Source organism: Dermacentor variabilis, chromosome 8 (genome assembly GCF_050947875.1).
Source record: "Dermacentor variabilis isolate Ectoservices chromosome 8, ASM5094787v1, whole genome shotgun sequence".
Lineage (NCBI taxonomy): Eukaryota > Metazoa > Arthropoda > Arachnida > Ixodida > Ixodidae > Dermacentor > Dermacentor variabilis.
Window position 1 is genome coordinate 2,783,036 of NC_134575.1, and position 21,219 is coordinate 2,804,254.

At 51.3% G+C, this 21,219-nt stretch overlaps 1 protein-coding gene across 2 annotated transcripts in view; it reads right to left on the reverse strand.

The window, feature by feature from the left end:
- Positions 1 to 21,219, reverse strand: part of LOC142589525 (glucose dehydrogenase [FAD, quinone]-like) — a 124,740-nt gene that overhangs the window by 29,746 nt on the left and 73,775 nt on the right. The window contains exon 10 of one of the 2 annotated variants that reach the window (XM_075700930.1): positions 4,982 to 6,134. The exons of the other annotated variant lie outside the window; for it this stretch is intronic. Within the exon in view, the coding sequence (XP_075557045.1) occupies positions 6,106 to 6,134 (29 nt within the window). The 3' untranslated portion in view covers positions 4,982 to 6,105. Of the gene's footprint in view, positions 1 to 4,981; positions 6,135 to 21,219 lie in introns of those variants that run through there. 2 annotated transcript variants of the gene reach the window in all.

The window sequence follows — 21,219 nt, forward strand, 5'->3', positions numbered from 1 at the left end:
CTGAAAGAAAATTTTCGATCCAACGGATTAGGTTGACGGGTATTCCTAGTGATGAAAGTTTTTGTAGTAAATGATTGTGTGGGACCCGATCAAATGCTTTGGAGTAATCGAGGAATACAGCATCTATTTGGAGGTTGGCATCCATGGATTCGAGCAGATCGTGTATGAACTCTGCAAGCTGGGTTTCACATGAAAGGTGTTTCCTAAAACCATGCTGGTGCGAATAAAAAAAGTTGTTAGACTCAAGATGTGTCATTAGGTTTGTGGATATAATGTGTTCGAGTAATTTTGATGGCACACTGGTTAGGGAAATAGGACGGTAATTAGAGGCTAATTTGCGGTCACCTGATTTAAAGACTGGGATGGTTTGGGCAATTTTCCAATCATCCGGAACTTCCTCGGATTGTAAAGACTGGGTAAAGATCAATTGTAGTATCTGAGCCGAAGCCGTTGATGTGTTTTTTAGTAGTTTACTATTGATATGATCACAGCCTGCTGACGACGACAGTTTTAGAGAAGCAATAAGGTTGCTGATACCGTTAGTATCAACCTGGATCATAGGCATCGCCACTGATGAGGATTCTGGTGAAGTTATGGCGGTAGAGTTGCTTACAGGAGAAAACACCGAGACGAAATAGCGGTTCAACACGCTGCCATACTGATCTGGTTCGACTGGTTCTCCATTAGTTCCCATAAGCGCTACTTGGTTCAGGCGAGACCTAGGGGATGGAATGCACCAGAATTAGTTGGGATTCGACTGTAGGATTCTATGTAGATCGATGGAAAAGAATTTATTTTTTGCAGCAGCTAAGTTTTCAATGTACGTTTTTGTACATTGATGATATCGGTCCCATGTAGTAGGGGAGTTAGATTTCTTTGCTGATCGATAAAGGCGCTTTTTCTTGTTTAGGAGATGTTTCAGGCTTACGGTAAACCACTCATTGCTATAATCGGACCTAATATTTATTTTTGGAATGTATTTGTTTCTGAGGTTTATCACTGCTGTTTTGTATAATTCCCAGTTATGGTTAACTGTTCTGGATAGATAAGACTCGCGGAAATGCTCATAAAACCGTGTAAGTTCCGCTTTGATGGCATCGAAGTTCACTTTATTGTAATTGAAAATTATCTTTTCAGCGGTTGATCTAACTTTCAGCAGTAATGATATGGAAATGTGTAGAAGTGCATGGTCACTTAGTCCAGGAAGAGCCGTTACACCTTTAATGTCTTCAGGACTGCACGTCAGCAAGAGATCAAGGGTGTTATTCCCTCTAGTCGGAAGTGTTATGGCTTGATGGAGACTGAAATCAAGTGTTAGATCGAGGAATTGCTTGGGCTCACTGGACTGCGATTTACCAAGTACGCTAAGTAGAGGCCAGTTAATCTGGGGGAAATTAAAATCGCCAAATAGAAAAAGAGGTGATTTGGGGAAGTTATTCCTGATATACGCTAGACTACGGTAGAGAGAGTTGATGAAAAATGTCCCACAATCAGGTGGCCGGTAACAAATGCCAATTATAGCTTTCACAGATGAGGTATGAACACAAACCCATGATAATTCGAGTACGTCGTCGTGGTATACTAAGGATGATGACAATGTATTTCTTACAGCTATTAGAACACCGCCCCCTCTACGGTTGCTGCGATCGCGACGGTACATGGTGAAGTTAAGATTAGCGGGAAGGACTTCGTTATCGAGGATATCTTCAGTTAGCCAGGTTTCAGTTAGAATGATAATGTGCGCGTCAATGTCGTCGATGAAGCTAAGAAGCTGGTCACGCTTTGGAATTACGCTCCTTACGTTGGTAAATGCGATATGGATGTCGAGGTAAGATGGAGGACGTCTGTTGTGAACATGATTTGTTGCGCGTCATTCACTGCTGTCTGCGTTGGGAACACGTGCCGTACATTCCGTCACCGTGTCAGTAGTGGGGTTGTACGTAAAGCACTGTTTTCCAACATGCAGCATATCAAGTCGTAGTTTGAAGGCACATTTTTTTGGGGCGGATGAACTGCGGAAGTTTGGAACGAGCAAGGCGAGTTTCAGGGGCAAAATCTTCTCTGATTGCGTAGACCGTGTCTTTAAGTTTGGGCCCACACGACAGAATGTTTTCTTTTGTTTTAAAATGAGCTAATTTATTCATGATTGGGCGCTGTTTATCCGTACAGTATTTTCCGAGTCGATGTGCACGTTCTATACTACCTGTGTCTAGTTCCACACCGAGCTCAGTAGAGCAAAGGGCTCGTACCTGTTTTTCAGACTCTTCCCAACTTTCTTTTTCGCAGTCCTTAAGGCCAAAAAAAAAGTAAGTTGTTTCTTCGCATACGATTGCTTGCGTCAATATTGGCGGCCTGAAGGACTGCAAGCTCTCGTTTTATTTCGTTAGTTTCTTCTATTTTCGAATCTGCTGATTCCTTCTTATGAGGAGGAGGAAAAACTTTATTTGCTCTAATTGATTAGAAATTAGCGGTGGCAGACGTGTTCGGCCGTCTTCACGGACTTATTCCCCATCTGCGCAGGGTCGACGCCCCTATTCCAGGGCACCACTGAGGGTGGCTACTCTGTGAGCGTGCCTGACTAGTCCATGCTGGACTTTCGGGTCGCTGCTGGAGAGCACCCTCTCCCACTGCTCCGCACTTGGGTCTTTTATTTGAAGGAATTGTTGGTTCTGAACGCATTTCCATGTAATGTGGTATAAGCTGGGCTTGGCGCCGCACCAGGGGCAAATGTCTCTATACTGGGTTGGAAACACCTTGCTTAGTGTGTTTAGATTTGGGTATGTTCCTGTTTGCAGCCTCCTCCAAGAGGTTGCTTCATGCTGATTTAGGCTGTTGTGGGGTGGAGGGTATTTGATTCGGACCCCCTTATAGTAATTCAGAATGTCTGAGTAGCTTGGGTTGACTGGTATGGTTTCCTCAGGGTCGGTGCTTGTGGCCGCTCGGTTTGTGTGCTCTCGAGCTGCCTTGTCCGCCCTTAGGTTCCCTTCTATTCCAGCGTGTCCCGGTACTCAGAAAATTGTATGCCTGACTTTGTTGTTAGCCCTGCCGGAGCGGAGGATGTAAAGGGCTCTGCGTCCTATTCTGCCGTTCATGTAATTCCGACACGTAGCTTGCGAGTCGGTGAGTATTGTTAAAGACCTTTCGGATCGGTAGCCCTCCACTGCCGCTAGAGCTACGGCTATTTTTTCAGCTTCCGTTACCGAGCAGTCCTTCATTGACGCGCTGCTGATCTCTTTTTAGTCCTGGCTTATTACTATCGCAGCTTTCTTTATTATGTTTGTGCCTCTTTGCTTGGCGTATACTGCGGCATCTGTGTACACTGTTGTGTTTTTTGTGGCCAGGTACTTTTCGACGTATTTCGCCCTTGCGTCCCTTCGCGCCTTGTGGAGGTTTCGGTCCATGTTTTTGGGTAGGGGGCTAACAGTGTATGTTTTCCGATATTCATCAGGAATCCCCTCCGTTCTTTGGGTTTCTTTGATTGATTCCGCGAAGCCTAGCCTTATTAGCAGTTCCCTTCCCGTTTTGGTCTGCTGGAGTCTCATGAGCTGTGCGATACGTTGGGCTTCTTTTAGTTCTTCGAAGGTGTTGCTTAAACCAAGTGCCATTAGTTTCTCTGTCGATGTATTGTTCGGCAGGTGAAGTGCTATTTTGTACGCTTTGCGTAAAATTGTGTCCGCTTCTTGTATTTCCTGTTTGGTGCAGTTGAAGTACGGGAGCGAGTATGCGACCCTGCTGACCACCAGGTTGCCAACCAGCTTAAGTGTGTCTCCTTCTTTCATCCCATATCTCTTTTGCGACACCCGCGTGATCATGCGTGCTATTTGGGTTGTTGACTGCTTCAGTGTTTTCAGCGTGTGGGTGCAGCGCTGGTTGGATTGCACCCACATTCCAAGGATCCTGATTTGTTGGCTTTCCGGTATCGGCTACCCCTTTAGCCGCATGTTAAGGCTTTCTTTGCTTTTCTTGCGCTGTGTAATTCTCAGAAGCTCGGATTTCTCCGTTGAGCACTCAAGGCCTCTTTCCCCGACGTATTCTTCCACGCAAGTGGCTGCTTCTTGCAGATAGCTTTCTTTTTGGCACAGCGAGCCTTTAGTGGCCCAGATGGTGATGTCATCTGCATATATGGCGTGTTGTATGCCTTCGATTTTGCTTAGTTTATACCCTAGGCCAATCATTGCGATGTTAAAGAGTATCGGGGAAATTACTGAACCTTGGGGTGTCCTCTTGTTTGGTGTGGGGAATTTTTGCGATCGGATCTCTCCCAAACCTATTGTCGCTGTTCTATTGGAGAGAAAGGCTTTGACGTATCCGTGTACTTTCTTCCCGCAGTCTACGCTGTTAAGGCCTTCCAGGATTGCCGCGTGGCTGACATTGTCAAAAGCTCCTTTTATGCCTAGTGCCATTAAAACGTGTTCGGATATTAGCTTTTCGTGGTTGTCTTGCGTAGCCTTAAATTCATTTAGCTCATTTGATATGCTGACCTGTGTGTCCTCAAGGCGTTTGAGGGCTTCTAGAACGGATGAATTATCAAATAATGTCGGTGGTCCTGGGTTGAGCTCTGCGTCGCCTGATAGGTATAACATCAGTTGGGATAACAGGTGGGATAATATACAGTCACAACACATTTGCGCAGCGCTACGCCACTTGATCACATAGGGGCAAGACACCGCTACAAGGCAGCGGTTGCTACTTTTGCATTCAATGGAATTGTTCAGGTAACCAACCTGTAACGTCAACAGCGGGTTGAGCATGGTGCAGCGTGCGGTGTCGTTCCCCAGGTGATCTGCGGCGGGTCGCGGTATATATGCTGGGTGGGCGGGTCCGGTGATTGATGACGTCGGTGAAGGAATGGGTTGCCAGGCGAGCAGTGGTTTCCGGGCTAGGTTCGGAGCGTCGTTGAGTACCGTGCCGAGCACACGGTCGTTGACTGCGCACTCCGCACTGTGAACGGTTGACGGGACTTGAGGAAAGAGGCATTCAGCAGCAGGCAGCCAGAACAGCAGAACCTGTAACGTCAGCAGCGGGTTGAGCATGGTGCAGCGTGCGGTGTCGTGCCCCAGGTGACCTGCGGCGGGTCGCGGTATATATGCTGGGTGGGCGGGTCCGGTGATTGATGACGTCGATGAAGGAATGGGTTGCCAGGCGAGCAGTGGTTTCCGGGCTAGGTTCGGAGCGTCGTTGAGTACCGTGCCGATCACACGGTCGTTGACTGCGCACTCCGCACTGTGAACGGTTGACGGGACTTGAGGAAAGGGGCATTCAGCAGCAGGCAGCCAGAACAGCAGAACCTGTAACGTCAGCAGCGGGTTGAGCATGGTGCAGCGTGCGGTGTCGTTCCCCAGGTGATCTGCGGCGGGTCGCGGTATATATGCTGGGTGGGCGGGTCCGGTGATTGATGACGTCGGTGAAGGAATGGGTTGCCAGGCGAGCAGTGGTTTCCGGGCTAGGTTCGGAGCGTCGTTGAGTACCGTGCCGAGCACACGGTCGTTGACTGCGCACTCCGCACTGTGAACGGTTGACGGGACTTGAGGAAAGAGGCATTCAGCAGCAGGCAGCCAGAACAGCAGAACCTGTAACGTCAGCAGCGGGTTGAGCATGGTGCAGCGTGCGGTGTCGTGCCCCAGGTGACCTGCGGCGGGTCGCGGTATATATGCTGGGTGGGCGGGTCCGGTGATTGATGACGTCGATGAAGGAATGGGTTGCCAGGCGAGCAGTGGTTTCCGGGCTAGGTTCGGAGCGTCGTTGAGTACCGTGCCGAGCACACGGTCGTTGACTGCGCACTCCGCACTGTGAACGGTTGACGGGACTTGAGGAAAGGGGCATTCAGCAGCAGGCAGCCAGAACAGCAGAACCTGTAACGTCAGCAGCGGGTTGAGCATGGTGCAGCGTGCGGTGTCGTGCCCCAGGTGACCTGCGGCGGGTCGCGGTATATATGCTGGGTGGGCGGGTCCGGTGATTGATGACGTCGATGAAGGAATGGGTTGCCAGGCGAGCAGTGGTTTCCGGGCTAGGTTCGGAGCGTCGTTGAGTACCGTGCCGATCACACGGTCGTTGACTGCGCACTCCGCACTGTGAACGGTTGACGGGACTTGAGGAAAGGGGCATTCAGCAGCAGGCAGCCAGAACAGCAGAACCTGTAACGTCAGCAGCGGGTTGAGCATGGTGCAGCGTGCGGTGTCGTGCCCATATATATATATATATATATTGTCACGTGGTAGTGACGGTGAAGAAAGAAGCAGTACGGTGGAATACAAAACTAGCTTTTATTGGGCGAACCTGTGCCCACAAAACAGGCTACACTTATAGCACAACGATAGCGGCGAACACGGTCGGCGATCGTCGGAAATCTGATCAGCGGGTCAAGCGCGGCGGCTTTTATAGAGCAGTCGTCGAATGTTCCAGACTAATCGTTCGGACCCGCGTGCCTTCCACAATGTTCTACACCATTCGGTTTACGCGATGGAATCAGATAACACAAGGTTCGGCGACAACAGACAGCCGGGTAGAAGCATCGATAACTTTCCAGAAACGTCGGATACATGCAGGCGCGTCCCTCGCTGTGCGATTACATTTGTTAACCGGCGAAACGTGGTCGCCCGATAAAGATAAGTACACGTGTCAATACCCCCCTCTTAAAAAGCATCGACCCGATGCTGCAAACAAACGACGGTAATAAACAAAAGCACTCGTAGCAAAGAAAAGAACAAAAATGGCGAAGTATGTCAGCGTCCGTAAAAGGGTTTAAGGCGCACCACGTGGACCACTTCAGATCGTGCGCGGCGCCGCTGTGAATGCGAAATGCCGTCTGGCACGACCTCATAGTCCAGAGCGCCAATACGTCGGATGACCTTGTAGGGTCCGAAATAGCGTCGGAGTAGTTTCTCACTGAGTCCTCGTCGGCGCATCGGGGTCCAGACTCAAACACGGTCGCCAGGTTGGTACTCGACGAAGCGTCGTCGGAGGTTGTAGTGTCGGCTGTCGGTCCTCTGCTGGCTCTTGATTCGCAGGCGGGCGAGCTGTCGGGCTTCTTCGGCGCGCTGGAGATAGCTAGCGACGTCAACATTCTCTTCGTCAGTTACGTGCGGCAGCATGGCGTCAAGCGTCGTCGTCGGGTTCCTGCCGTAAACCAGCTTAAACGGCGTGATCTGTGTTGTTTCTTGCACCGCCGTGTTGTACGCAATGGTTACGTACGGCCGGACAGCGTCCCACGTCTTGTGTTCGACGTCGACGTACATTGCTAGCATGTCGGCGAGGGTCTTGTTCAGGCGCTCCGTGAGACCATTCGTCTGCGGATGGTAGGCAGTTGTCCTCCTGTGGCTTGTCTGGCTGTACTGCAGAATGGCTTGGGTGAGCTCTGCTGTAAAAGCCGTTCCTCTGTCGGTGATGAGGACTTCTGGGGCACCATGTCGCAGCAGGATGTTCTCCACGAAAAATTTCGCCACTTCGGCTGCGCTGCCTTTTGGTAGAGCTTTAGTTTCAGCAAAACGGGTGAGATAGTCCGTCGCCACGACGATCCACTTATTCCCGGATGTTGATATCGGAAACGGCCCCAACAAATCCATCCCAATCTGCTGGAATGGTCGGCGAAGGGGTTCGATCGGCTGTAGCAATCCTGCTGGCCTTGTCGGTGGTGTCTTGCGTCGTTGACAGTCTCGGCATGTCTTGACGTAACGGGCGACGTCGGCGGTCAGACGCGGCCAGTAATACCTTTCCTGTATTCTCGACAGCGTCCGGGAGAATCCGAGGTGCCCAGCGGTTGGATCGTCGTGTAGGGCGTGCAGTATTTCTGGACGCAGCGCTGACGGTACAACAAGAAGGTAGCTGGCGCGGACTGGTGAGAAGTTCTTCACGAGCAGGTTGTTTTGTAGCGTGAACGAAGACAACGCGCGCTTAAATGCCCTAGGGACAACGTCGGTGTTCCCTTCCAAATACTCGACGAGGCCTTTTAGCTCCGGGTCGGCTCGTTGCTGTTTAGTGAAGTCTTCCGCGCTTATTATCCCAAGGAAGGCGTCGTCGTCCTCGTCGTCTTGCGGCGGGGGATCGATGGGGGCACGCGATAAGCAGTCGGCGTCGGAGTGTTTTCTTCCGGACTTATATATTACCGTGACGTCATATTCTTGTAGTCTGAGGCTCCACCGCGCCAGCCGTCCTGAAGGGTCCTTTAAGTTAGCTAGCCAACACAGTGCGTGATGGTCACTGACGACTTTGAATGGCCTGCCATAGAGGTAAGGGCGGAATTTAGCTGTAGCCCAAATGATGGCGAGGCATTCCTTTTCAGTCGTAGAATAGTTGCTTTCCGCTTGTGACAGCGACCGGCTAGCATACGATATCACCCTTTCAAGTCCTTCTTTCCTCTGGACTAGGACGGCACCGAGGCCTAGGCTACTGGCGTCAGTGTGAATTTCGGTATCGGCGTCCTCGTCGAAGTGTGCAAGTACCGGCGGCGACTGCATGCGTCGTTTGAGGTCTTGAAATGCCTTGGCCTGCGGCGTTTCCCACTTGAACGCGACATCACATTTGGTTAGATGTGTTAGCGGCTCCGCGATGCGTGAAAAGTCCTTGACAAAGCGCCTATAGTAGGCACACATGCCAAGGAATCTGCGCACTGCCTTTTTGTCGGTTGGCTGCGGGAACTTTGCGATGGCAGCTGTCTTCTGTGGGTCGGGGCGTACTCCTGATTTGCTAATCACGTGGCCTAGGAACAAAAGCTCCCCGTAAGCGAAACGGCACTTTTCCGGCTTCAGAGTGAGCCCTGATGACTTGCTGGCTTCTAACATTGTCGCAAGCCGCCTAAGGTGCTCGTCGAAATTTCCGACGAACACAACGACGTCATCCAGGTAAACAAGGCACGTCTGCCACTTCAGTCCGGCTAACACCGTGTCCATGACGCGCTGAAACGTTGCAGGCGCCGAGCAAAGTCCGAATGGCATGACCTTGAACTCGTAGAGGCCGTCTGGCGTGATGAAGGCATTCTTTTCGCGATCTCTCTCGTCGACCTCTATTTGCCAGTAGCCAGACTTGAGGTCCATCGACGAGAAGTATTTAGCGTTGCAGAGCCGATCCAATGCGTCGTCTATCCGTGGAAGGGGGTACACATCCTTCTTCGTGATCTTGTTCAGTCGACGGTAATCGACGCAGAAGCGTAGGGTTCCGTCCTTTTTCTTTACCAGGACTACAGGAGAGGCCCACGGGCTTTTCGACGGCTGGATGATGTCGTCGCGCAGCATTTCGTCGACTTGTTCCCTAATAGCTTCACGTTCTCGCGTCGAAACTCGGTAAGGGCTCTGGCGGAGTGGTTGAGTGCTCTCTTCGGTTATTATGCGATGCTTTGCAACTGGTGTTTGTCGAATCCTCGATGACGTCGAAAAGCAGTCTTTGTATCGTCTGAGAAGACTTCTGATCTGTTGCTGCTTACTCATAGGAAGACTTGGATTCACGTCGAAGTCTGGTTCGGGGATAATGCTCATCGGGGTAGATGCGGCTGAATCCGAGAGGACAAAGGCATTGCTGGTTTCCACAATTTCCTCGATGTATGCGATTGTCGTGCCCTTGTTGATGTGCTTGAACTCTTGGCTGAAGTTGGTTAGCATAACTTCCACTTGCCCTCCGTGGAGTCGAGCGATCCCTCTTGCGACGCAAATTTCATGGTCGAGCAGTAGATGTTGGTCGCCCTCGATGACGCCTTCTACGTCAGCGGGTGTTTCAGTGCCGACGGAAATAATAATGCTGGAACGCGGCGGGATGCTCACTTGATCTTCGAGCACACTCAAGGCGTGGTGACTACGACAGCTCTCCGGCGGTATCGCTAGATCTTGTGACAGCGTTATCGATTTCGACTTCAGGTCGATGACTGCGCCATGTTGATTCAGGAAGTCCATGCCGAGAATGACGTCTCGTGAACACTGTTGGAGGATAACGAAGGTGGCAGGGTAAGTCTGGTCATGAATGGTAATTCTTGCCGTGCAGATTCCAGTCGGCGTAATGAGGTGTCCTCCAGCGGTCCGAATTTGGGGGCCCTCCCATGCAGTCTTAACCTTCTTCAACTGGGCGGCGATGTGTCCACTCATTACGGAGTAATCGGCCCCTGTGCCGACTAAGGCAGTGACTGCGTGGCCGTCGAGAAGCACGTCGAGGTCGGTGGTTCTTTGTCTGGCGTTGCGGTTAGGTCGTGGCGTCGGATCACGGCTGCGTCGTGTTGAACTGAAGTTGGAACGTCGCGTCGTCAAGTCGTCGTTCGTCGGTGTAGTCTTGCCTTCCTGACTTCGTCGGGACGGCGGCGTGTCGTTGTTATGTCGTCGAGATCGTTTCTTCGTCGTCTTCGTCAGCGGCGGAGGATCTTCTTCAGTTCGACGAACAGCAACCGCACCTCCATCGGTTGCTGCTTTTAGTTTTCCGGATATGGGCTCGCTGACCGGCCCCGGGCTGGGCCAGTGTATGGTCGGCGCTGCGGCGACAGGTAGCGGCCTGGTGACGGCGAACGCGACGGTCGTCGAGTGCTCCACTGAGTAGCGGCGAGGTAGTCGGCGATGTCACGAGGTCGTTCACCTTCCCTCGGGTGCTGTGCGTTGACGGTGAAGCCTCGCAATCCCAGGTCGCGGTATGGGCATCGGCGGTACACATGGCCGGCTTCGCCGCAGTGGTAGCAGAGCGTGCGGTGGTGGGGGCGCGCCAAATGTCCGTCTTCCTCGCGTAGGTGCGCTGGGCGACGGGTGGGTGTGCTGGCGGCGGCGGCGGTGGACGACGGAATTGCGTCGTTGCAGGGCCCTGGCGTGGTCGCGGAGGGGGACCTGGACGGCTTGCGACGGCGGTGTATGTCATCGCTTCTGGCTGGGGCTGCGGTAATTGTGCTTGCAGTTCAGGAACTCCTAGCGATCGGTGCACCTCTTCTTTCACGATGTCGGCGATCGAGGCCACTTGAGGCTGCGACGATGGCAAGACCTTGCGCAGTTCTTCGCGCACAATGGCCCTGATGGTATCGCATAGATCGTCCGTGGCCAGTGATTGAATTCCGGAGTAGCTTGTTGGCTTGGTGCGTCGGTCGAATTGCCGGTTCCGCAATTCCAGTGTCTTCTCGATGCTCGTCGCCTCACGAAGAAACTCGTCGACGGTCTTCGGTGGGCTTCTTACCATACCGGCGAAAAGTTCCTCTTTTCACCACGCATCAGTAGACGTACTTTCTTCTCCTCGGACATTTCGGGGTCGGCGTGGCGGAACAGACGGCTCATTTCCTCAGTGAAGATCGTGATCGTCTCATTCGGGAGCTGCGCTCTTGTCTCCAGTAGAGCTTGGGCTCGCTCTTTTCGCACGACGCTTTGAAATGTTTGCAGGAAGCCGCTTCGGAAGAGGTCCCACGTCGTCAAGGTGGCTTCTCGATTCTCGAACCACGTCTTGGCGGCGTCCTCCAATGCGAAATAGACATGTCGTAGCTTGTCGCCGCTTGCCCAGTTGTTAAAAGTAGCGACCCTCTCATACGTTTCCAGCCAGGTTTCCGGGTCCTCAAATGTGGAACCGCGGAACGTCGGTGGTTCCCTGGGCTGCTGCAGCACGATGGGGGACGCTGGGGCTGCCATTGGGGTTGCCTTGGCCACAATCTTCTTGGTCTTCTCAGGTAGAAGTCCGTGCTCCGGGGGCAGCTGTTGAAGACGGCGGCTTGCTCGGTGGTCCGGGACTACGTTGGTGTTCTGTTTGCGGTCTGGGCTGGGATCACGGCTTGTCGGGTGCGTCCCGTACATGAACGAAAAGCACCTCCACCAGATGTCACGTGGTAGTGACGGTGAAGAAAGAAGCAGTACGGTGGAATACAAAACTAGCTTTTATTGGGCGAACCTGTGCCCACAAAACAGGCTACACTTATAGCACAACGATAGCGGCGAACACGGTCGGCGATCGTCGGAAATCTGATCAGCGGGTCAAGCGCGTCGGCTTTTATAGAGCAGTCGTCGAATGTTCCAGGCTAATCGTTCGGACCCGCGTGCCTTCCACAATGTTCTACACCATTCGGGTTACGCGATGGAATCAGATAACACAAGGTTCGGCGACAACAGACAGCCGGGTAGAAGCATCGATAACTTTCCAGAAACGTCGGATACATGCAGGCGCGTCCCTCGCTGTGCGATTACATTTGTTAAGCGGCGAAACGTGGTCGCCCGATAAAGATAAGTACACGTGTCAATCTATGTATGTATATATATATATATATATATATATATATATATATATATATATATATATATATATATATATATATATATATATATATATATATATATATATACATGGAAACACAGGAAGAAACAATAACAGTGAAGGGGAAGAGAAATGCAGCCGTAATGAAGCACAGAGCGCTATGGGGATACAATAGGTACGAGGTGCTCCGGGGTATGTGGAAAGGTGTAATGGTTCCAGGGCTTACTTTTGGAAATGCGGTTGTTTGCTTTAAATCAGGGGTACAATCAGGACTCGATGCGAACCAAAGGTCAGTGGGTCGCCTCGCATTGGGCGCTCACGGGAAGACTACAAACGAAGCTGTGCAGCGTGATATGGGCTGGACTAGTTGTTAAGTGAGGGAAGCTCGCAGTAAAATTGATTATGAAGAACGGCTAAGGAATATGTAAGAAAGTAAATGGGCTGGGAGAGTGTTCAGGTATCTGTACAGGAAAAACATTGATTCACAGTGGAGGAAAAGAACTAGGAAGCTTACCAGCAAGTATGCGGCCTGTAGGGTGGGCAACACAGCAATGAAGAACGTCAAGCGGAAAGTCAGAGAGCCCGAAATAATCTCATGGTTGGCGGCAATGGAAAATAAACCTGCCATGAGTGACTACTTAAAAGGGAAAAACGAAATCAGGAAAGAAACAGTTTGTGATAACTCAAAGGGAAGGTCACTACTTTTCGAAGCAAGATCGGGATGCCTTAGAACACGCACCTATAAAGCGAAATATAAGAAGGAAGAAGAAGCATGTGCTTGCTGCGGTGAAGCTAAGGAAATTATGGAGCATGTTTTATTAGAATGTGAAGACGTCTACCCAGCGGTCGATTTAGGCACCACTGGCCTCCTTGAAGCCCTTGGGTTCAGCAAGAGCAGTGGAAAACTAAACATGTCCGCAATAGGGATTGGTAAGAGGCGATTGGAGGATTGGTGGAATAAAAGTAGGGAAAAGACAAAGAACGGAGACGTACAAAAGCACAGTACGCAACAGGGGATCAGAAAATTTGTTTGTGGGAGTTCATAGTGTGTTTTTTTTTTTTTGCTTTTTTGTTGTGTAACCTAGGTAGGACATTAGGCAGTATAATAGCAAGAGCTTGGTGGCGCAACCCACCGCCCCGTTCCAATGGGGACGCTCATAACATCCATCCATCCATCCATCGCGGCGCATGCAAGAGGCCGCGTTTCTACCAGAAAGCTCGCCTTCATGCATAACGCTCGCCGCCAGCGTTTCCCACCTTATAAGCATTACGTTTACATAAGCTGCAGTTGCCGGGAAGCGTGAGAAGCACTCACGGATATCTTTGAATGCTATCGCGTTCCACCCTCAAAGGTGAAAGTTAAGCGTCCTCTAAACTTTTCTCTGGCTTATGCGAGCCGGCGCGGCGCTACCTGAATGCGTTACGGTCGCGTACTACACAACAATTTCCAGAGGTTTTAGCTCGTTCTCCTCGAAATTACCGGAACGTCATTTCATACTAGGTCGTCGGCAAATCACTGTTTAGCCTTTGGGTACAGCAGTAAACACAACGTGGAGGAAGTTATCTTGAATGCACAAACATGCGGCGTGCATCATCAGCCGTGGTGTGTGTATGTGTTGTGAACTATTTTGGCTGTGTCGGTTTCCAATCGACAAAGAGTAGCGGTGTCTGTGAATTGCCAGCCTGAATTAGAGAATCTTCTGACTCTTCGATCGCTCGGCGTGTGAATAAAAACATGAGAGTGCTCGAGCAGTACCAATGCAATGGAACCCTGAAACATCTAAGCGTCAATAGTTAGAGAGAGAGAGAGAGAGACAGACAGACAGACAGACAGACAGACAGACAGACAGACAGACAGACAGACAGACAGACAGACAGACAGACAGACAGACAGACAGACAGACAGACAGACAGACAGACAGACAGACAGACAGACAGACAGACTTTATTGATGGTCCTGAGGAACCGCGTTGGGGTACCTCCCTTTTCAGGGAGTCCCCGCAGCCGTCGCGGGCCGCACCCACGTCGGGGTCGGAAGATCGTGGTCCTCCGCCCTGTCGCAAGCCCACCGGACAGCCCGTAGTTGCTCTGAGGGGTCGCCACTCTTAAGGGCTGGCTCCCAGTCGCTTAGAGTGGTAAGCGATAAGCTGCGTAACGCAGGGTATTGCCAGAGCATATGAGATAAAGAGCAGTACGCCTCCCCACAGTCTGGACAGTGGGGTTCTACATTAGGCGCGAAGTGACTGAATCGGCCCCTGGAGGGGAGTGACCCTGTGTGGAGCATGCGAAAGGCCGACGATTGTGGTCTAGTAAGTTTAGGATTTGGTAGCCGAAAGGCCCGCCGAACAAGTTGATAATGTGCTAAGATTTCATGAAAGGTGAGAAGTGAATCCCTGTACAGTCCTAAGTCGCCGCCCGTGAGTCCACCGGAACCGCAGCAGTGTGTAAGACCTCGCGCACAGTCATGGGCCAACTCATTGGCGTTAACAAACTCAGAGTGCACATTGATTTCCATATTGGTACGGAACAGTATTTGCGATGACAAAGAAGCGAGCAGGGTGAAGAGTACACGCTAGCGCGGGCTGTTGCCTCTTGGCCATGTGCGGCGTATTTCCTTGTAAATATATACTTATATATAGCTTTTCTTCTGCGTCTTCCTACGTAACATATCTGGTGGAGGTGGACGTTCCCTGTATCTCGTCACGGAGCTTCGCAGTGGACGGTACGTCGAGCCTTCCTTCATGGCTCCCGGCGACGACAACTCAACTCCGCCGGCTCCGACACGTGCTGCCGCTTCGACGACCTACATCACTCGCCCCGCTCCCCGTGATCCTGGCGTATTCTCGGGCAAAGATGGGGAAGACGTCGAGGACTGGATCAGCCTGTACGAACACGTCAGCCGCAATAACCGATGGGACCCTGCTATCATGCTCGCCAACGTAGTCTTCTACCTCGGTGGCACACCTCGTGTTTGGTTTCGGACGCACGAAGATGACCTCACCAGTTGGGATTCGCTTAAGCAAAATCTCCGAGACTTGTTCGGCAGCCCCTACGTCACCAACTTGCTGCGCAGAAGGCGCTTTCCGGCCGTGTGCAGACGCCAACAGAGCCCTACGTCACGTACATTCAGGACGTCTTGGCTCTGTGCCGCAAAGTTGACGCACACATGACTGAGTCAGACAAGGTTTCGACGGTGGAAGAAGAAGACGACGAACCTGCTGCTAGCCTGTCTGAGTAGCTCTGCCTACATTTATCGTTATTTTCGTTATTTTCTGGTAATATTACTGGTCAGAACGGTTCAAGACGTCTGTCGACTCGAAAAGGTACCTTCCGTATCGGAGACCGACGGGTGCTGCGCCACCCGCCGCCTCACGGGGTGCTAGAAGGAACTAAGCTGGCACCGACGAGCACCCCGCCATGACCTCCCAAGGGCTGACACCGGTTCAGAAACGCCAGCTGGTTTGTACAAGCCAGCCTGACTGCAAGCGACAAGACACTGATGAATCTGAAGACGAGTCAACTATCATCGGGGACGACAACGTGGCGAACCCTTCAGACCTAGACATGGACGAGGGTGGTTTCCGAATTGTGCGCCATCGTAAAGACAGGGCGGAGGGCATTCCTGTGTTAATCACTGCAGCATGCGAAAGAGATGATTTAAGGCAAGTAAACCCTATTGTCCTGTATTCTAAGCTTGAAACGATTCTCGGTGGAGCACCAGTGAAGAGCCACTTCACAGCACAGGGAGCATTGCTCTTAGATGTAGAGACAGAATGACAAGCCAACGTCCTTCTAGAGACCAAGAATATCGGCGGCATAGTCATATCTACCCGTGTCCCACACAGTTACATGAAAAACACGTGCATTGTTAGAGGAGTCCCTAAATGGTACTCGGATGAAGAGCTGCTCACCTACCTGAGACCTCAGGTAGTTTTCCATGCAAGAAGAATAATCCGTTGGGTCCAAACCTCGTCATCTGAATGGGAGTGAAGGCGCACTAACTCGATGGTTCTCACATTTGCTCCAAATTCTGAACGCCCGGAGATCAACCTTGGTTTCACCAGACACGAGCTTGTCGACTACGTGGAGACTCTACCACGCTGTTTTAAGTGTCAGCGCTTCGGACATATCGCTAAGTACTGTCGTGGGGAACAGAGGTGCAGGCGCTGTGGGGGACCTCATGACTTTAAGACGTGAGCAAGTAAAGACAACTTTGTGTGTGCAAATTGCGGCGGTCACCATCCTGCTAGCTACGGTCGATGTCCTGCGCGGACAGCTGCTCAGCGAAGAAATAAGTTGTTTGTTCTGGGTCCAAAGAGTGCAAGCGCACCATCGAACACGAACAAGACGTCCACAGCGCCACAACTAACTGGTTTGGAAACAGAGTACGTATCTCATTTCCCGCATCTCACACCGATAAACGAGCTTATTGAGCCAACGCAAACGGTCACAGCCGCTGAGAAATCTGTTCGAAAAGAGTCCGAAAAACGCACCTATGCGGCTGCAGTAAATCGACCTCAATACCACTTGGAAACAGTCAGCAGGAAAACTGCCAGCATGTGATACGCGCTTTGTTCACGGCACTACGTTCCCACGTCGCGAAGATGCCTGCTAGTTGAACAAAGGATATGCTGGAAGCAGTGCTGGCTCTTGAGTCAGTAATACTCTGCTCTACTTCCACATACCCTCAGTAGCATAATGGCAATTTCTCGCCCACTTGGTCCATTCCGCCGTCCAAAAGTGCCCTTAATAACGCAATGGAACTACGCCGGTATTCTAAAGCGTCTTTCTGAACTCAGCCTTTTCCTTCGAGACATACCTATACCAATTCTAGCCCTCTCGGAGGCCGGTCTCCGAAATGGAAGGACGATTCCAGGGTACATCAGACATGGAAATCCGAGTATACCGTCATTTGCAAATGGAAGTGCGATGATATACATCAGGCGAGAAATACTTCACGTCACCTTACCAGTGCGAGACCTTTGTTCTACCTTCTTGGAAGTCGCCGCTGTGCAAGTGTGCCTAGGAAAACGAAAACTCAGTGTGGTGTCGGTGTATATAAGTTCGCGCAGGAAGGCCTCCATGGAGGCGCTTATAAAGGACCTTTGCATTCGTTGCCCCTCTCCTAGAATAATCTGTGGCGACTTTAACGCGCATCATTCGCTTTGGGAAGATAAGACTGCAGATTCCCGAGGCAAGGAACTTGTCGCAGTCGCGGATGCTGCTGACTTATGTATCGCGAACAATGGCAAACCGACTTTCTTCAGACCACCAGATTCATGGAGTGCCAGAGACCTCGTGATCTATTCTACAGACCTTGTCGTATCGTCAACAACGTTCCCAGACAGGATGGGCAGTGACCACTTTCCTATCTTCACCAACATCACCGGATTTCATACTGCTGGGCGACAATTCTGTGCTGTGACACGCTGGGACACATACAGAGAAGCGTTGGATGAATCCCCTGGTGAGCTGTTCGCAGACATACTGCGGAGCAAAAGAGTGGCTACCTCAATGTTAAAACTGCCAGATCGTTTCCCTACTCCTGATTTGAAACTAAAGAACCTCTGCGCAGCGCATAGAAGAGCGGATCGAAAACTAATGAGAAAAACGGGAAATCCATCTGCGAAAACTGAATACAACAGGATAAACGCTGTCATCCGTCGTCACACAAAAAGGTTAAGACGAGTTCAATGGGCTGCTTTCTGTGAGAGTTTCTCGGCGTTTACTCCCATGACAAGGATATGGGGAGTAATGAATAGCCTATCCGGAAAGATTCGCCTACACAGGCCATTCGAAGCACTTGCTTTAAAGCAAGGAAAAGATTTGCAAACCCTTGCAGAAGATTTTGCAGACATATACACATCTGGCAGATCAGCAGGAGTATCGAACCCTCTATTGTCTGAAGCATTCCATACCATGGATACGCCGTTCACCTTTCGTGAGTTGGATTTGGCGCTTAGCAAATTAAGAAGACGCTGTGCTGTGGGTCCCGATTCGATCAGCAATCAGATGCTGACAAATCTGCCATATGAACGAAAACGAGCCCTTCTGGACATATTTAATCACGTCTGGAGCACAGGAGACATCCCAGAAGCGTGGAAGACAGCATGTGTGGTGCCAGTGCTCAAGTCCAGAAAGGATCCTGCGAACCTCACCTCATATCGGCCAGTATCGCTAACATCATGCGTATCAAAGTTGATGAAAAGACTAATATGGACGAGGTTAACATGGTATCTTAAGCAAGGAAATAGAGTGCCATCATGTATGACCGGATTTCGTCCATGGTTGAGTGCCCAGGAGAATGTCTTGGATCTATTAAGCCATATCGAGCACCATCGCGTAGACGGCCTTTCGACACTCGCCGTCTTTATGGACGTTGCCAAGGCATGAGACTGTGTGCTTCATACAGGCATCATCAACGGACTCCGAGCCATGGGCGTCTCGGGAAATGCTCTTCGATTCGTCCATGAATTTCTCAGTGATCGATGTGTCCAAGTTAAGCTCGGAAGTTCAATGAGTGACAAGCGACGAATTTCCCTCGGCGTCCCACAAGGAAGTGTCCTATCTCCCTTGTTTTTTAACATTGCCATGGCCAGCCTTCCAGATGCCCTGAAAGTAGGTCGGACGGCAGTCAAAATGTCCATCTACGCAGATGACATCTGCATTTGGATCTCGGGGTACCAACACAAACGTTTGGCCCGGATAGCCCAGGCCGCAATCTGCACTATCGATCGCCACTTATCGACGCTTGACCTATCTTTATCAGCAGAAAAATCTGCCTTCATGCTTTTCCCGGGAGTGAGACGCAGGTCAACACGTCTGACGCTGAATATCAGAGGGCATTCAATTCTTCGTGCAACTCATGTTCGATTCCTGGGCGTCACCATCGACAACAAGATACTATGGCGTGGTGCGGTCGAAAGTGTTGTGGCTGCATCAGTGCAAAGAGCCAACGCACTTCGTCGATTGGCAGGTGTACGTTGGGGAAACAATCCTATATCCGTGCTTAAACTGAACGCTGCACTGATAACAAGCCGCATTCTCTATAAGCTCCCTCTGATATCACCGTCATCGAGTCAATTCGAGCGCTTGGAGGCAGTGCACAGAAAGGGACTTCGCTTGGCGATGAGAGTTTCAACGGCGGCTTCAAACAAGAAAGTCACTAATGAGGCAGAGTCTCTTCCACTCCGCCTCTTGGCATCTCAGGCCTTGCTGACGCAGCTATTAAGGCTGAGCGAGTCACGCGCAGGCACGGCGCTTCTCCGGCGGCTAAGAGCAAGAACTCACTCACATTTCCATGCGGCGCTGAACACCTTCCGATTTTTAGGATTGGAATAGCCTAAACGAAGTCGCCTTGACCCGCCATGGTCTTTTTCGGACGTTACCTGCAGCCTCAATGTACCCACCTACCGACGAAACGCACCATTTCAACTGCCGAAGCAAAGTTTATTGTGCTGGACCACTTGAGCACTGTGTTTCAAAGCCATCTACAAGTGTACACAGACGGTTCGGTGTGCGCACAAACAGATAGCTGTGCAGTGGCATTCTGCATACCATCCCTTGATGTGTCATGGTCTCGCCGACTGGATCGCGTAGTTTCCTCTACAACAGTAGAAAGCGCCGCAATCACCGCGGCTTTGCGGAAACTACGGGCCTTTTCTGCTCGATATGTCGTGGTGCTGACGGGTTCCAAGTCAGCATTACAGAGATTACATCGGGGCCTACCTCTCGAGAAATTTACAAGGCAGTCTCTGGCACTGATTGACGACCTAACGAGCAAAGGATTTAACATAATGTTTCAGTGGATTCCATCAAACGTAGGAATTGATGGAAACGAGGAAGCTGACGCCCTTGCACGCCTAGCACTGACATGTGACCCAAAAGTGAAAGCAGCAAAAGCTCTTCAAAACCCTAAGGGTGCAATCCGCCTTCACTTTAGAGAGATGCACAAGAATCCACACGAATCCTCTGTGACTCATGGATTTACACGCGAACAAGCGACGCTTCTATACCGCATCAGGACCGACTCCGCGTACACCCCAGCTTGGTTATTCAAGACTGGGCTTCGCGCTTCCCCACTCTGTGTTTTCTGTGGTGACATTGGCGACATCGAACATTTCATTTGGCTATGCCTGCAGTTTGACACAGAAAAAACAAGCGATGGTCGACAACCTACAAAAGAGCGGTCTTACGCACAGGACCTTTGAAGACGCTGTTTTCCTCGGAGGGCCCGCGGCATTCAGGAAGAGAGCGCAACGACTGCTGATAGCCTTCCTGCGAGACAGGGGGCTAATCGACACCTGGTGACACACCCCTGATCTCAACTCGAAGGAGGATCAGGCGGAACAATTGCCGGCTATGTATGCCAGGCTAACCCCGCCTGCTTTAACATCACCACCGCCATTACCACCCATCAGACAAGGTTTCCCACATCCTCAAAGGCATTGCCGATGACACCTTCAACTTGCTCGTTTTCAACAACGTGGCGACGGTGGATGCAGTTATAAAAGAGTGCCTCCGCCTGGAACTCGCTAAAAGCCGACGTATCGACCAGCAGTTTGCCCGTCTGCCCAACACCCCAGCGACTTCTTCCTGTGCCGACGCTCCTCGTGCCAACAACACTGGCGATGTTACCAGAATCGTCCGGCGTGAAATCAAGGCCGCCTATCCGGCTGCCTTCGACTCCAGCCCCTCCAACGCACCTGCAGTCACGGTTTCCCTGATCCAGGCAGTTGTCCGCCAGGAGTTCGCCAACATGGGTATTCACACCATCTGCTCGGCCCATCGCCCTGATACTCACCCGGCTTCTTCGATTCCGCCCCGTCCCGCATCTTCTTACCCACCACGTTTCCGCAACCCATCTGAATGGCGCACTGCTGGCGACAAGCCCATTTGTTTTCACTGCCATTGAATCGGACATATTTCACGTTACTGTTGCAGTCGCTGGAGTTCCCCGACCCGGTCTACTTATACTGCCTACTCTCGCCCCCAGGTGGTCCTTCTCGTCCCTCTCCCGCCGGCTCCGATAAT